The sequence below is a fragment of the Rhipicephalus sanguineus genome, chromosome 1 (assembly GCF_013339695.2).
Source record: "Rhipicephalus sanguineus isolate Rsan-2018 chromosome 1, BIME_Rsan_1.4, whole genome shotgun sequence".
NCBI lineage: Eukaryota > Metazoa > Arthropoda > Arachnida > Ixodida > Ixodidae > Rhipicephalus > Rhipicephalus sanguineus.
Genome location: NC_051176.1, coordinates 99,989,621 through 100,007,521, shown reverse-complemented (window position 1 = coordinate 100,007,521; position 17,901 = coordinate 99,989,621). Strand labels below are relative to the sequence as shown.

The window sequence follows — 17,901 nt, the reverse complement described above, 5'->3', positions numbered from 1 at the left end:
CCTGTAGTCAATTTATGTATGACGTGACTGAATTTTCTGAACACTTGAGTTGGCCATTAGAGAGCACCAAGACTATGCATTAATATGCCACGGACTACGAAGACCAGCTCACTAATCTTGTCTTTGTTATCAGAGAACTAAAACTGCAGCTTTTCAGTCGATAACGCTGCTATAACTACGCAGCATGAACGTATTCGATGCTGTCCTCTCAGGCCCATCAGGATTTTTGGCATACCGAAGGTTAACCATTCACACATAATCAGCAAAGCCTGTGTATTCACACAAATTGTCTGACGTTAAAATTGCTCGTAAGAGAAAATTTTAGCCAATAGTTGATGCCGAACATAATATTAGTGTAACAGGCTGACCAGTGGCAATCACACCTTATGAAGTGAGGCTTTGTGAATTAGGCCCTGGGTGCTTACTTTAGTTTCGCGTCACCAGAAAATCTTTCTGAACAAGGATAGCGAAATTCAGGTTTTACTAATTTTATGTCCAGCGCAGTTATATTGAACCAACGTTAGTTAACGCTTTCAGAGTCACGTCAGTGTGCAGAGTTGTATGCAGGAGAATTGGATAGATAGATGAACTGCGCTTCCTGCGCTACCGTATGCTTAGCGATGTAATTATAATGAATTATTTGGTGGCAGTCATTTTTTATGTTCACGAAGATTTTTCCAGATGCCGAAATGCGATAGAAGACCTTTGTGGATATTCACTGGAATATTCCTTAATAAACATTTTACGCGAAGTTTGTAATTCGAAGTTAATTAATGCAGCAGTTTAATTAGAGTCTAGACAGCTTTAGTTTCTCAAAAAAGGCGAGCTTAATATTTGTACGTAAATTGAAGTTTGACGCTTTACATAGAAAAATATAACAGTGAAAATAATGTTTGTTCGAAATGCTCACAAACACCAGTTTCCGCTGTAGCATACTTTTCTATGTACGTAGTATAATTATTGTTTATTATTCAGAGCTGTATTTCGTTATTATAACTTTGTGGCGCATATTTATTTGCATATTTGCCCTGTATTTTGTTAGTTACATGTGCGTTGTCTCTCTTTTTTTTTATTGTGTGACTATTAATGAAAAATCGCGATGCTCTCTATTACTCAGCATATCATCTGCATCTAAGAATATTATGTGTCCCGAAAGAATGATAAGGAGACCGGAATTCTAACTGAAGTAAAAAAAAAACACTGCACATTTATAACACTTCAACATAAAGCAACACCATTAAAAACGCGCTTGAAATATAACTCTAAAATTTCTTCAAAGTGCCGTTTTCTTAAATTAACCATTTCATGTTAGCATCTCAAGGACCTTATAATGTGCCCTTGACGAAGTATGCAAGTGTCCGAGAAAAGCAAGCATTTATGTATATATGCCGCCCCGCTTTTCCATCGAAATGTGTGCGCATGTGTACCCTTATTTTCTAGTTGCCGCGTGGCTGTACAGCCTCCGTACTATGCAATTACGCCATTGTTCTTGATCTTGGCATAAACGGTACCAGCGCTCGCTATTTTTCCAAAAATGGTCGACGCGTGAGCAAGGACTTGCGCATGGTAATTACACTAAAACTCTGTTATCGCAAGCTTCCGAACCACTCCCTTCCGTTTTGTACGTGCGTAATCAGCGTCACGCTAATTTTGTGTCAGAAACTGAATAAGCCAGCTGCGATCTGCACTGCGCGCCAGAACGCTTGGACTTAACTGCAGGCACAATCCAATTTCACTTTTGTGGTTGAGTCTGGGAGTTTTATTTTGTTTTGTTGTCGAACAGAGAAAAAAAATGAAGGGACAAGTTGTTTGCGTTGACAGCGCTGTTCGTGCGTCGGAATTATTTGTATGAAAAGACCGACCGGAGAGTTGCGATAGTGGACGAGACAGCACGGGAATAACGCGGAGAGGCACGTGGCACAAATATGACAACGTGGCTATATGCGATAACCTACCATGTTGCGGCAAATTATTTGTACGCTGAAGTGATTAAGCAGACGCACTAGCTGTTTCGCGAATGCTTTCATTCGTGCAAGAGCTTGAGGAATAATATGTGGTATAGCCAAATGTGGTCTAACTCATGAAATAAAAACAATATTACGAGCGCAGTTTTTTTTTTTTCGTGCAACAGCATCGTTTTCTTCTGGTATGTGCGGAAATGACAAGACCTCTCATAAGTACTGATATGACCTACTTGCTGGGTCACTGCCTGCACATCTCCACTGCTAAACAATTCACTTACCGAAGGAAAGATAAAAAGCAAACATACAGACATACGAACAAATAACAAAATGAAAGGATCGTAAGCTTCCCTCAGGTTAAACAAAAAGGAATTATTACTGTCATTCTATTTGTTTTGACTTACTGGCCGTGTTGAAACATGCACATTATTGAACATCCATGTTATCAAACGAGCAATGCATGAAAGGCCATTGTAACGTGCTATGCCTATTACGTAGTCTATTTTTGCGTGCGCGTGTGTGTGTTTGCATTGAGGCTTCATGAGAAGCCTTAAGCTTCTTATGTTTCAGTCAGACAGCAAACGGTTAAGACCCGTCTACTTTGATTTAGGTGCAGGTTAAAGAACCCCTGGAGGTCGAAATTTGCGCAGTCCTCCACCACGGCGTCCCTCGTAATCAAATCGTGGTTTTGGGACAGCAAACCCCAGCAGTTTATTTATTTATTTGAATATTCTCAATGCCATGTGCGGCGTTACAGAGAGCACTGGTGTTACAAGTTTAAAATGGCAATCTTGAATGACGCATCATCAGGGTTGCTGGCGATCGAGGCAGGAAGGTGATTCCATTCAGATTATTTTTAGTCAAACAGCAACTTCACAAACACGTTGCAATGCACTTTGTGTGACGAAACGGCCGCGCCAACCCCGTATGGGGTGGGCCCAGACCATAACAACCACCACCGATACCATTACAGCATTCGTGAGTCACTTTTAGTGAAGCAATATTTTATTGCACTTTATCACAGAGCGTACATCACAAGTGTTTCGCGCACTTGTCGCAAAAGAAAAAAAAGAAAAGAAAACAGGACAGTTCATTCAATCCACTCAAAGCATAGTGAAATAAAGTACGTGAGGTCCCCGGCCACACCAGACCGGTTTATTCAGGGAAGCTTTTCTTCTTCATTCGTTTCAGAAGAAGTAAAGCTATTGCGCCAGGAACGCACACGTAGCATACACACGACACACAACACACATCATACAGCACACACGCTTCGCCACGTCTTCGCCAGTTATAGTTCAAATATGTACATGTGAGCACCGTCACTGTAAAAACAAAAAAAGAGTGCTGTTCACAGTCCGTAGTTTGTTTCCCTGTCTTCGAAATCGGCGAGTTTGGCCGCACGTTCGACGTGACTTCTATTTCGGAAAAATATGCGCAGTCCTCCTCTGGCCTTGAGAATAACTTCGTACGTGATCCTCAGTTCACTTACGGGCCTTGTTGACTCGAGCGTGTACTTGCGAAGGAGCTTGGCCATAATCGTCTTGGCCTCCATCAGCGCGAAGCGCTGACCTGCACACGAAACAAAGAGGCAACAAAGTTGCACCTGTTAGTCTATAGTCATCTTTCGTATGTGTGAAGACAAGCGCGCGTCGTGTCGTTGAGCCGCCGTATTTCTTGCTTCAGTTCACTTATTTTCCTTAATATTTTGTTTCATCATGCGGATAGAACAGAAAATAATTGTTAGGACAAATACAAAGTCCCTGAATAGCTGTTTGACCATATGGCTGCCCTAGGTAACAAGGTATACAGTGCAAAATGCCACTGAACAACGTTTACAAAATTTCAGGTCTCTTTCACGGTCTACACATTCTATGTAACAAACACGGTGCGAAGTACTACATACCTATCACCCATAGCACAGGATAAAAGTGTAAATCATATTTCGTACGCCATTCCTAATCCAACTAACGCATCTACACGTCTCGCATGCGCATGTTAAGCTATAGTGATGCACAGGTACAGCGTAATTGACGTGCAGCAAAAGAGACGGTAAGGAAAACATGTCAAGTTTCCCCGTACACTAGACAGTAGGCAGATATTTTTTTCATTCGTCAAACAAAGCAACGGCTGCGCATAAGGTATTATTTTGGAATATGTTTAAGAAGGTTGCTACATGTAATTTATTCTTGCATTACGTTTAGTGTTTTCCTCAGCCAACACGCTCCTTTTTTACATGGTCCGCCGCGGTGGCACAATTGTTACGGTGCTCGGCTGCTGACCCGAAAGACGCGGGTTTGAACCCGGCCGCGGCGGTCGCATTTTCGATGGAGGCGAAAATGCCTGCGACCAGTGTATTCAGACTTAGGTGCGCGTTAAGGAACCCCAGATGTTCGAAATTTGCGGAGCCCTCCACTATGGGGTGCCTTAAAATCATATCGCGGCTTTTGCCCATAAAACGACTGAAATTATTATATTATTATTCATTTAGCCATATCGTCCGCATCTTGGCAGAGGTGTGCATGCTACGTCTTGCGCTAAATCTAATCGGCAGCTTTGCTCATTCACATGGAAAATAAGGAACCTTTTCTATGCTGACTGACTGACTGCTGGCGCGGCTGGGCTCAACGTTAGACAGCAACACTGAGGCGCGTCGTAGTCGAAGAGCTTAGGACCGAGTTTGACCACCTAAAACTAAGCTGACATATGCTTTTGCATTTCGAAACTGGATAAATGTGGCCGTCGTGGCCGGCAATCAAGCTCGCAGCCTCGTTCTCGGCTGTAAAACATTTAGCAGTTTTGCTGCCGTGGCTAGGGCCATCTTTCTTCTATTTTCCGTATAAACTGGAATTTCGTTTCAATAAGCCCAAGTAAAAAAAAACCCTGCATTATGTCTTTAGCAGTTGTATGCTTTATTTTCTGCGCACTCATAAGTAAATTTTATCCACAAGACTCAATAACTGCGGGGCTAAACTATGGCACCCACGTAAATCATAGTTTGCGCGAAATAGGTGGATTTTCTGTTAAATTTCTTGCCAGCTATTACGTTTCTTAAGAGGGCCTATCTTGAAGTATCACTGGGCTTTCATATGGAAGCACTGAAATGCTTCGTAAGCATGTACTGTGACACCTGAACAAGTCGTACGAGTCGCGACATTTTACCTAGACAGTTTTTGGGGCCCCCCGAGAACGGTATGTAGCTGAACGGATGGCGATTCCGGACTTCTGGCGTCAAGAAACGCTCCGGTATGAAGAGTTCCGGGTCCTTGAAGTACTCGGGATTGCGATGGAGGCTGTATATGTTGACGAAACAGGTGACTCCCTTTGGAATCTTGTATCCATCTGAAAAAAATAAGTGGCCCTCGGTAAGCACGGGTGCAATATTTCTTTGTTATGCAAGATTTCTGACACGTTTTTGCACAGACACACACTATATGCGCCATCTTTCCTTTTTAAGCAGCCAGACAACGTATTCGTATTTCGGTTGGTGTGTTTTGGTAGTAGTAAGTTTCCGGATATTGAAATAACTGTAACGTAAGCCCACTCGATCGAAGTATCGAGCGAATTTTTTAAGTACACCTACTTCTTCTAAACACAAGAAACTCAACATGGCCAATGGCGCATGTGTATAAGTGGAAAGGGCATCTCGCTATACTAATACTGCTCTTTTCTTTGTAAGCTTATGTGATGTTACCAGCAAAATGCGATGGTCTAGGTTACGTTGGTCTATATTAACTGGTACTCCTTTGAATTTAACATGGACCATCACTGTGCATTTATGCAGGGTGCCTTTGCTAAAATGAATGAATGTTAAAAAAAATAACGGTAATTTTAGGCAAACCAAGCCGATTTTATTTTCATTCAGATGGGAAGCCGCCAGTAATTTTTTTGTTGATGAGATGCACTTAGTTTATTAGAAATAAACAAATTTATTATTTAGACTGTTTTAATTGACTAACCATTCTAATTGATAGGACGCCATTTAAGAAGTGGCGACTAGCTGTAAGAAAGCTCGAAGTAGCATGTTTTCAGGAGTTAAATTAGCGCTTGACAGTATACGAGTGATTATCAATGTGTCATGCTTCCCAAGTATTCTGTTCCCAGCTTAAAAAAACCAGGAACGTTAACCTTGTTGGAATATCTTAATGAGAAGTTTCTGATAACTGTCTACAACTTCTTATTTGATTTCTTGTATGTCAGGACAGTAGTTAACAACTTAACTAACTAATTGCACATAACTAACCAAAACTTACCGGCAAAAAAAAATATTGGTTGCTTCTCAGTACGACAGTAAGCAACATGTAGTTGGCTTCGTCGCGCAAAATCAATCATATTTTCATAAAATTCGGCAAGGACAAGCTGTATACTTTGAGTATTTTGAGGATGCTTAAGATGGCAGCTTTTTTTTTTTTTTTTGAAGGAAATTACGTGGATCAGCTTTGGGCCGTCCAGAGAGTCCACGATGGGGCGGCCAGGCTTAGCTTGCCCGTCCCAACGTGCGAGGAGCCCACTGCGCGCTAGCCGCGTCTCTCAGGACCATTAATAAAGCTGGACCAAGTAACCAACTGACTTCTTCTTCTTCACCACCATCCTATATTATGTCCACTGCAGGAAGAAGGCCTCTCTCAGTGATCTTCAACCCGCCCTGTTCTGCGCGTCCTGATTCCATTTTATGCCTGCAAATGTCTTAATTTCCTCGCTCCACCTAACCCTTCGCTGTCCTCAGCCGCGCCTCCCATCTCTTGGTATCCATTGCGACCCTCTAACCGAGCATCGGTTATCTGTCCTCATGACGTGACCATTGCAGGTCCATTTTTCCCCTCAATATCTACCAGGATGTTTTACATAGACAAATATTAAACGCAAACATTATTTGCACCACGTCAGTTTTGTATAGAAACTTTCCTCTAGACTACAGGGGTCGGCAGCCCGCGGGCCACATACAGTCCGGAGGCAGTATTAAGCGGCCCCCGGCATGAAGCCTCGAGACAGAATTTCTCGAGAAGGAAGTTCATGAAATCAAAGTTGCCTTCACGAAGAACCGATGAACACCTCCACGACTTTTTACGTCTGTCAGTGAGCAACCTTGATGCAGACATTTGCGAGTTGGCTGAGGATGTTCCGCACCTAAAGTCACATAGAAAGAGTCATTTATTTATTTATTTATTTATTTATTCATTTATTTATTTATTTATTTATTTCCTTGTAACCAACGTTTGTAAACTGCAACCTTGTGAAATGCGTGCTGAAAAAAAAACATGATCTCTATTCGAGTTTTATAGATTTTTGTCAATTCGCCGAATTTTTTCGCTTTTCCGGCCCTCTTCGCCGTGCGGGCCCCGCCGTGTCGGCTTCTAAGCCCTCCGCCTCAAAAGGTTGCCGACCCCTGTATTAGAATATACTACGATAAACAAATCGTTATCGCTGCATATATAGCAGTACAGTGAAAATTTGTTGCTAACGTTTTCAACCAGCTCTTATCCCTACGTGAGCCATGTAACCCAGTGTTGTCAGCGAAGACAGTTCTTTCGTTAAGTTTTGTTGCTGATCAAAATGACTGGATTAGTTGGTCAACTGGTCTCATTGTTTGAGATTATTACTTATTGGTTGGTTTCTTTAAAATAAAAAGATGTGCATTCAAGAGTGACTACCTTCCCTATACTTACCTACTTCCATCTCTTCGTCCAATACTCTTCCGATGATTGGAACAGACGGGAAAAGTCGGAGTGATTCCTGAAAGAAATAAAAAAAAAGTTGTTAAAATCTCTTACAGCTACTTCGCCTGTTTTCCCTTTATTTTGGCTTTCTGTAATATTTTGTAGGTAGGCGAGCTAACGCTGTCGGCAGTTGCCAGTGTGCATCGTTTATCAACTGCTGATTGCCTAGAGCATCACTGCGACATGGTACTTCTGCAGCGATTTAGTCTATCAATTACTTCGTCACGTCCTTGCATACGTTCAGATCCAAATGATGAGGCGGTGACGGTAAAGTGAGCGAAATAACAAGGTTTAATGTTGCATATTCAGTGCGGCTACAAGAATAGGCGGAGAAGCCGCCTAAAGGCGAACGCCTAATGGAGGTCTAGTGGTTGTGATGCTCGAGTGATAACCCGAAGGTGGTGGCATCGAATCCCGGCCGCGGCGGCCGCATCTTCGGTGAAGGCGAAAAGGCTTGAAGTCGGTGTACTTAGATTTAGGCGCACGTTAAAGAACCCCAGGTGGTAGACATTTCCGGAGCCCTCTATTACGGTGTCCCTCATAATAATATAGCGGTTATGGCGCGTTAAACCACAACAATTATTAAGAATAGGCGGAGAAAAACAATGACTACTAACTGCAGAAAAAATTCAAGCAGCTTCATTGACTCAATGTCGCGAAGACCGGTAAAACAGCGGAGCTGGTGGCATCATATAGCTATTTCTTTGCTTGAATTTGCTCTATAGTAGTTTTGCCAACATCTGCCTACACGAAAGCCCGGTATTCCTATCCAAAATCACGGAACAATTCTTGCAACACATGTAGCGTACAGCGGCTCTATATTGCGATTGAGGCGCGCAAAATTCACTAAGAGACTGCTGTGCAACTTGTTCGCAAGGTTGCCTAATGGCGAACCCTGCGAACGCCTACACGTGTGTGTGTCAGCTCATTCGCAAATTCTTCTTACCTGCTGCTACAGCAGTGTATCGTTATAGGTAGGTATAAAATGGCCCTTTCATAGCCAGCTCCCTGAACCCTAAGATGAGACGTTGGCCAGATTATACTATATATATATATGTACGCGTGCCCATATTAAGTCAAGGAAATTGAGCCCAGGCACAACACTACTATACGTCCTATTACAGCAAGCATCTCTTGCCTTGACGTCATTTCCACTGCGCGTACGAGACACTGATGCCACGCAGCAAACACGCTGACATGAACACTACGCAGATTTTTATTTTATTCGTCCCTGTGGCACGTTACGGTGCTTGACTACTGACCCGAAAGACGCGGGTTCTATCCCAGTTGCGGCGGTCGCATTTCGATGGAGAAGAAAGGTTAGATGCCCGCGTGCTGTGCGATGTCAGAACCCGAGCTGGTCTAAATTATCCGGAGCCCTCCACTACGGTGTCTCTCATAGCTTGGGTCCCTTCGGGACGTTCCCATAAACCGATTCCGAATCATTCCAGCTGCGTTATCCATATGATTCGTTGATGTCGTTCGAGGAGTAAACAAATCTTTAGCACAGCGACATATACTTCTTTCTGAAGTGCCAAGAACAAACAAACATCATCGGAGTAACTTTGGCGACGCGGAGGGGGTCATTTACGCCGTCACTCTGGAGACGGAAACTTGTGAAAAGGTACTATCCCATCTTTCCGCATTGCCGAATCCGTCCGCGAGAACCGCTACCACTCGTGCGAAACTCAATGTCATCTGCTGCGTGGTCCTCGATAGCATATGTCGCGCGTTCTCCGCTAGGTGGCGTACTGGCTCAAATTATTCGCGAATATAGTATAGTATGTGTTTTATCCAACCTGCCGGAGCCTTTTTTTCATATACCCTGTTTATTAGTCTGCTCATTTGGTAAGTATCACACAAGTCGATGGTTAAATCACATTACATGCTCGAATGTCCTTGCACGCAAACAACCATATGAAACAAAAACTGTGACTTATGTATAAGATCACTCTGTACCTCTAAAAAAAACGATTAGCCACGAGTAGACGCACTTATACAACCGGTATACGCCTTTAGCTACGTAGTCCCCGCTCGTGACCCAGTTAAGACCCACGAAACAATGGAAATAAAGGACAATAGTGACCTTGAAGCAGATGTCCAGGTACTTCAGCCGCTTGAGGTCCTCTCCAGTGATGTCCCTCTCGTTGTCCCCGCAGAAAATATCGTCAAGCTCCTCGTGGACCTTTGCCAACACCTTAGGATGCAGTCCTAACATATAGAAAGCCCAGCCAACTGCTGATGTAGTAGTGTCGGTGCCCTGAAAAAAAAAAGGCTCAGTTGGTATAAATCATTTGGAATATATATGTGCACTATGTTAGGCTGCAATGGCCACAAGACGTCAGCGCAGTGAATCGAGTCGTAAGCGTGTGTGCAGAAAGAGGAAGATGATGTTTATGATGTGTGCCAATTCTATTCGCTTATATTAAGCTTCTCATAAAACTTGACACTAGATCTGAATGAATCACGTTGCACAGCTGATGAATATTGAAACGGTGAAGAGCAATTATTTCCTTATAATAATACCTGACGATTCCGTTGTTTGTGCAAAATGTCATGGTTTAACGGCGTTTTTCAGTATGACATGAAATGCAACGATCGCCTATAATTTCTCGACGCGTCCTGTCAGCCTCACATTGTCCCCAACCTTTTTAACGAATCCTTTACCAATAAGCCAATCGCCAGGACTTTCGCCTAGTTAGTTTATGCGCAATATTTCAGCTCAGGGAATCATAATCGCTCTGGTCGCCAGCAGCACGGCGATAACCATGTTATACACAACGAAGCCTTACAAGATTTTCGTGAGCAACCTGAGTACTCTGAATTTTGTCCTACGATGAAGCAAGTCACACTGAAAGGATAAATTTAGCCACTTAAAATACTTCCAACGTCGTCGACTGGATTGTGTTTCGGAGGAACAAGTACGACTGCTGGTCAGTCGGTTATAGGCGGCGAGATTCGTAACAACCGCGCCATCTGTACGCAGCGCCGCGCGACTGGGACTGGTGACGTCGACGCCGTTCTGTGTGCTTTCTGTTGGCCGATTGCTGTTTTGTCGACGTTTTAACATCGTGCTCAGTGTAAAGTTTTTATTGAGATAGCAGTTATATGGACACTCTCAATGGGTTTTTGCCGCCGGCGTCGCCATCGCCGTCATACTCCGTATAAAGTTCAAAGTGATAACATGTCCCCACGCATCGTATTTATTTTTTAATAAATGTGTTTAAGGAGAGGTTGGTGCCTATACATGTCTCCGGCTACTCCTCTTCCCTTACTTATTAATTTGCGTCACGAACTTGTAAATAAAAGTAGAGTATTGTAAAACTCACTCACGGCAATGTCCTTTTAAAAGGAATGTTCTCACGTCATGCATAATGTCCACGTGTCGACGACAATGTTCACACACAAGACACACAAGAAACGTTCGCACTTTGCCGATGAGTTCATCTCACAGTCCTTTGTATATAATGCGATCACACAACAGTCACTGGGCCCTTGCCCGCACTTTAAACACAGCTGTCTTGAATCACAAGAGGCAACGCGAAACATGGGATCAGAAGTATCTCAATGTAAAGAATAATTACAAATGGGAGTCAGTATCGTATGTTCTACCCGCGGCTAAAAGCGCGCGAGCGGAGGTGACGAACGCGGCTGAAGCAGAGATCAAACGAGCCGGCCCATCTGAGTCGCTCGGAGGGCACATGCGATAACATCCCCCCGCGTGTTAGACCTGCCGTCGAATGCTGCTCAAGCAGAGAGCAAACGGCCCACCCGTCTTGAACGAGCATGAAGGAACGCGGGGTGCGGGTGGGGGGGGGGGGGGTCGCTCGAGCAACAACTGTGAACTTTGATTCTAAGGCGCGGTCGCGATAGCTGGCGCGCGCGCGCGCTATCTCGGCACGCATCAGCGGACGGTTCGTATACCCTTCTACGTGCGGCGCTCTCAACGCGAAGAGACTGTGCGAAAAGAGCATCTCTCCCTGGAGCAGCGGCATTCTCTTATACCAGCGTTTAGTATATATAGAGTTACGATAGATCGGATCCAAAAGACTTAGCTGCCAGCCTTACTTCGTACAACATGACTAATTGTGGCTATACCCTTCATTGCTTCGCCATTGCGGTGAAACAGGGATTTTTTGTGTGGGCCGAACATTCAGGTTGCCACTGCTTCGTTGCTGTGTTTCACGTAGTATTTCCTATCCACCGACAAGAAATCAGGGAAATATGGTTGGAGGATTGGTGGTGGAAAATAGGGCGGAAAGACGGAAACAAAATAACATGAAAACCAAAGCTACTCTGCCTTAAAACGAAGAAAGTTGAGGTATACATTTAAAGTTTTTTTTATTTCTTTAGGAAAGAAGATTTCATTAAGCAAGGCAACGCATTAAGCAGATTTAAAACATAGAGTTCGGTAGACCATACGCTACATACCCCTTTATAAAGCGGACGCTCATATAGTGCACATCGATCCATATATTAAAGGGGTCATGAACCACTTTTACAAGTAATGATCTAATGACCTCAGTATCGGAGTTTACTGCCTCCCGAATCGATTGCCGCAAAAATTTCTCGAATCCGTCAAGAATCAGCGGAGTTACAGGGGTTTGGCGCACGCTCCCAGCGCTTTCTCTCTTTTCTTGTGCCGACGAGCGCACTGGAAGCTAGACAGGGAGGGATGGCACGGGGGAAAGAAGTTACGTCAGCGCGCGTCATGAAACGCGATCGCTCTCCCGCTGTGATTCGCTTGCGCGAGTGCGGCTACCGTGTACTGAGGAGTGCGGCGCCGGCAAGTGGCGGCACCCCGCGGCAAGAAGCGCATCTGATCCGAACGCCGCTCTCGATTTACGTCGGCTATCGGCCAATAAGCATGCTATGTCTGTTGCGACGTAAACTGGCAGATCCGCGACGTCAACGTGCAGACGCCCCGCCCTCCGACGAAAGTGAGAACCGGCGTCTGTTTGAAAAGAGGGCGCCTGAGGAAACGGCAACTTCGCGCTCCGCTTGTGGCCTTTACGCGGCGCGCACGACTGTAATATTTGGCAGAGCAGTTCATAGCCGTGTCAGCTTTCCGCAGGATGTGTTTTTTCAACAAGCCCAAGGGGTGCTTCATGACCCCTTTGATCTAGGCAAAGCTCACCGAATATACACTGCGCCTATTCATACTCAGTGCAAGCTATGAATTTAGTGGAAGCTTGGCATACAAAATTACTTAATATTCTTGTACGTCAGTGCACTACGATACGTAGTAATAGATACCTTGGTGTGACGTCATGAAAGCTAGCGAGCGCCATTTGGCGTGCGCATGTGCATAAATAGGCCTTGATTTAGACAGTAGTAGAGTTGCCGCTGTATACTCTTAAAGGGGTACGGGCTTGTTTCGAAGGCGAGTTTACTCTACCATACAAATCTCCTGTATGCAGAGACGGCTCTAGTATGAAGCTCAGCAAATGCTGACATTTTAATTTGATATTAAAGTCAATTTTGCCTTGGCACACCTACTGACATCGACACCAGCTTGACGTCAGGTTACAGTGCAAATTCTGGTGATTTCACGCAGCAGTCTGGCTAGTTGTGATGACGTTAGGCAATAAAACTTCCAAGATGGCCGCTTGTGCGTCACCAACGGAGCGACGGTGCGGAGCGGCCGTGGAAACGTCACTATATAATCTGCGAGCACGTGACCAGAAGCTCAAACTGTGTTGTGACGTCAGCGTACAGTAGAAACCGAGACTAGCTTTTAAAACATACTGTAATTACTTTTTCAGGGTGCACTCGCGCTTAGCACTACCTTTTCTAGGCTCTTGAGGGCTTGACCTTTCATTTGACGCAAAAAAACGACAATTGAAAATATTCGCGTCAGTACCCCTTTAAGTTGTAACCGATTTCACAGAGGTATACAACAATCTTGAGCTCACCGCGAACAGCAAGGAATCGATATCCTTCTTGACGTCGTAGATGCTGTACCGGCTGTCTCGCAGGTGGGTCCTCAGAAATCGGTCAACAACGACAGAGTCCTGCACTTGGTCATCTCCTTCGCCACAGTCACCCGGCATGCTTTCCATCTCTTTGGCGATCTGTTGCAGCTTGCCTTTGCGCCGCTCTAGCACCTGTTTGAAGAACACGCGTTTCACTTCGTAAAAAAAAAAAGAGCGTGGGCAGCCTGTGTACATCAGGGCGGAAAAGTAAACGGAAGAACACGGTACGTTTAAATCTGCCAAATAGCGTGCGGTTTTCGCTGTCGTTGAAGGACTGAAGGCGCGTTATACGTTTTGCAATGTGAGTGTGGCACTTTCTAGTCCGATAACACGCCATAGTATCTTGTCCCAAAAGCGGCAATGCGCTTTGGCTCGTCTGTGTGTGTGTGTGTGTGTGTGTGTGTGTGTGGTGTGTGGTGTGTGTGTGTGTGTGTGTGTGTGTGTGTGTGTGTGTGGTGTGTGTGTGTGTGTGTGTGTGTGTGTGCGTGTGTGTGTGTGCGTGTGTGTGTGTGTGTGTGTGTGTGTGCGCGTGTGTGCGTGCGCGTGTGTGCGTGTGTGTGTGTGCGTGTGCGTGTGTTTTTAACGCACGTGCTCCCTCTCAGACCTGGAGCTGAATTCGCGAAGCCCATAAGCATGTTTGTAAACAATGTCTGCCAATGAGCGGCATCTAATGACATTCGCTATAGTATTGCATTTCACATCACATTTGGCCTACACTGCTCCTACGAACGTCCACACTGTAGTGGCTTAACGGCTGTGCCGCCGCGCTGCTAAGCACGAAGGTGCGAGTTATATTTACGGCAACCGCATTTAGACGAGAGAAAAATGCAAAAGAAGCCCATATATAATTAGATTTACGTGCCGACGTTGTCAGAACCGATGTTGTCAAAATTAACCTGGAGTTCCCCGCTATGCTGTGCCTTATAAGCATATCTCGGTTAGGCACGTGAAAGTCATGAATTAAGCTTAAATTAGTCTGCGAAACCAATGAGGCTAGACTGTGCTTACCTCTAGTGTGTATTTCTCCATCTCCCGAATAGATTTATAGTAGAGTCGACCCTCGCTTGTCCTCGCGTACCAGAAGTCGGGCCACATCCAGGGACGAAAGATGCGCACGCCAATCAAGAACATCAACCTACGATCCATCAGCGGAACAAGAAAACTGTTAACAAAATCTAGTTTGGTTCTCCCGCTTTGTCAGTTGATATATATAGCTTTAGACCTCATATATAGAATGCATGTACTAAAGGAGGTTTATTAAAGGGGCCTGGACACGGTCACCCAACTAATTGCAGTTCTCAGCGATAAATTGAAGTAGAGGGTCTATTGTGCCTGTACATATATGAAAAAAAAAATGCACTGTAAAAGAATACCTCAGTGCCAAATGAGTCCTAGAAGTCGTCGGCTATGAAACCTGCCTACTGCCGGCGACCGCCATTTTGCCATGGCGTATATACGCCATGGCAAAATGACGTAATTTGCTGCATGAACCACAGCTGTCGTCTTCCAACAAGTTTTCAGCCACGGCAAATCGTTCTCCTGAATGCATAGAGTTTCCTACAATAATTACTAGAGGGAACTCTGGCGCTAGCGTCTATGGGAGCTGCAAGGCATGGCGCTTCAGCCAGCATGGGAATGACGGGTAGTACACGGATTTGTCTAAACTTCGTTCTTTCGGCTCCGTTTGGCTCCGCGTCGCCTGCACCCGCTTTGTCGCAAAACGAAGTTCAGTAAAAGTCAGCAGTTCAACTTCACCACTTTAACCTTTTTAGGCTCACTAATTCAAATCTGGTCACGAAGTTCACAACGACTCGACAAGTTACAACGACTCGACATCACCGAGAGAGACATTCAGCCTTGTCGAAGCTATACGCATACCTACATGTTAAAATGATTGGCGAATATCGGCTCCGTTGTGTCCAATTGCGAACCCAAGTCGACTCCCATGCAGACTTCTGCAAAGAGGCAGGAATAGGCACGTTTAGAACCCGAAAACAGTTTCTGAGGCACGCCGAGAGGCATACTATAGTGCCGCATGTCATTTAGAAGTAGAGCACAGCACATGCATTCCGTGATTCGCAGGCAATGTTTCGTGCACTCACTAGTAATCACATCCAGGGCGCAGTTTTGGGAAAGGCGGAAGGCCGGTATGGGCTCGTTCGGGTGCTTTGCGTTCAGCCTGTCCACACGCTCCACAAGTAGCGTGGCGTTGTAGTTGAATGCGCTGATGTAGCTATCCAGTACTTTAAAGTGGAACGCCGGAGTCAGCAGGCGCCGCTTGAACCGCCACATGTCGCCGACGCTGCGATGGCGCACGTAGGAGACGTAAGGGAAACATAATTTTGGGAAAGTTGAGTTCCGACGTACGCATCTTAATTCTCAGGAAATACTGTACACAAAAAACATGGAGCGCAGTGAGGATAAGCCGAAACCAGAAATAGAAAGCTTGACTGTCAAGATAGTTGCCCTTCTATTATGACTTATGGTACTTTGGGGCAGATTGTTAGACAGCCCGTGTTGCATTAGATGCAAACATAAAAGACAGACACGGGCGGTTGCTACTAACATCTCTTCATTGGCGGCCGCTGTGCAAGAATGCTCAGACTGTTTGTGCTAATTTAGCCTAACTTTCATGGAAAACCTTGCCCGTACTGGTTGGTCGCACTTCAGGGAACCGGCCTGTTTCTCAGCAGCCTGTACTGCACTATTTGCGTTACGAAATAAACAAAATGGTCGCTACTACCCCAAAATAGCAACGCACAGATGAAAAAAAATGGCAAAATTAATTTCCACGTGTTGTCGTGGGGATAGTTCCGGCACTGGTTCGTCGTATATTTCACTGCGTGAAATATTAGTGAGGCAGTGTTCAGACGGCATTATTAGCGAACACTATTTCATAACATGAGAAATTTTGTGGTGAATACAACTATTTACCCGTCACAGTGCATGCTTGGCCTTTGTGTTGAGCTTCTAGCAAGCAAGAGGTCGCAGGGTCAATCGCTGGCAACGGTCGACACTCTTGATTTGCTCAGAGCGACAAAAACAATGTCGTTCTTGTGTAGGTCTTGGTGCAGTACTATATATAATGCGCTTAATGCAGCTCCGCTACCGTGAAACCTGACGAAGTGCACGGGTAATCCAGCGACTCCCTTTACAATCGCGCGCTTGCCGAGGCGGTGGCGCCTTCTGTTGCACGGTGTGGGTATCAGCCCGATCCTTCAGAAGCGTTTTTCGCGTTTTTAGGTAAATTATTGCTATCGGTTCTTGGTTATTTCTGTAGTTAATATTATTTTAGACCTTCTAAGTTTATTTTGCATTCGTTTTGAGCATTGTTAGCCTTGTTTTAGGCCAGCATTGACTGTAATGGCCACTGCGTCACCATGCGACATGAGACACTGCAGATGGTGACGTGCTACGCCCATGAAGAAGAGCGCTCGTGTACAGTGCTTTGGCTGCACACTGAAGTACTGCCATTAGTCAAAATGTGCAGTAATATACGATGGCTTCACACCTGAAACTGCACCATCTCTGCAGCTTCGTGTTGTTAAGCAAATATAAATTAATCTCAGTTCTGCTACCAGCAGTCTCCATGCTGTCTTGTGCCCGGTCACTCGTATTCTGGCACGTTCAACGCACAATTTTGTTTTGTTTCCACTAAATGTTTCTACAAGCTTGAGTTCACAATTATCGAATTTGGCACGTTCACCTCGCTACCTTTAAGGACTTTACACGTCGGTAAATATACTGCCATCAGCATGTAAGGTTTAATATGAATAGCAAAAATCGTCGCACCTACGAGTGTGCTACACGTACGCCGACTTTTTGGTGTGCTAAGTGAGGACAGTGAAAAGTGCTTGGAGTCATAAAAAAGCGTTGAAATAAAAACAAAACCTTGGCCGGCATAATATAGCGACGCCTTTTCCGACGCAAACACCTTTTCGCGCTTGGCCAGCGATCAAAGCGACAGCCAGCGTTATCAACGGGATCAGCCGGCCGCAAGTGGTGGATACGACTAGCATAGAAAAAAGCATAACACATCGCTTCAAAATGCCGGCCCTGATTGCATTGCTTTATTAATACTTACGACGTTAGCGTACTGTGCTCTCCCAGCCACGTCGCAAGGAAGTTGTACACGACAGGTTTGCGTAGGTTCGTCTTGCTCGTCAAGAGAGTCTGCCGAAAGAAAAGAAAGAAGTCCTGATAAGAAGAACGAAGAACACGTGATGATCCTAAAGGGGTCATGAACCACTT

At 45.0% G+C, this 17,901-nt stretch overlaps 1 protein-coding gene across 2 annotated transcripts in view; it reads right to left on the bottom strand.

The window, feature by feature from the left end:
- Nucleotides 1-2,738: 2,738 nt before the first annotated feature.
- Nucleotides 2,739-17,901, bottom strand: part of LOC119394432 (cytochrome P450 4V2) — a 34,941-nt gene continuing 19,778 nt past the window's right edge. For both annotated transcript variants that reach the window (XM_037661746.2, XM_037661738.2), the window contains exons 3-11: nucleotides 17,735-17,823; nucleotides 15,753-15,952; nucleotides 15,533-15,605; nucleotides 14,659-14,785; nucleotides 13,591-13,782; nucleotides 9,762-9,935; nucleotides 7,625-7,691; nucleotides 5,121-5,300; nucleotides 2,739-3,530 (exon numbers count right to left, since the gene is read on the bottom strand). In XM_037661746.2, the coding sequence (XP_037517674.1) occupies nucleotides 3,310-3,530; nucleotides 5,121-5,300; nucleotides 7,625-7,691; nucleotides 9,762-9,935; nucleotides 13,591-13,782; nucleotides 14,659-14,785; nucleotides 15,533-15,605; nucleotides 15,753-15,952; nucleotides 17,735-17,823 (1,323 nt within the window). In that variant the 3' untranslated portion in view covers nucleotides 2,739-3,309. The remainder of the gene's footprint in view (nucleotides 3,531-5,120; nucleotides 5,301-7,624; nucleotides 7,692-9,761; nucleotides 9,936-13,590; nucleotides 13,783-14,658; nucleotides 14,786-15,532; nucleotides 15,606-15,752; nucleotides 15,953-17,734; nucleotides 17,824-17,901) is intronic.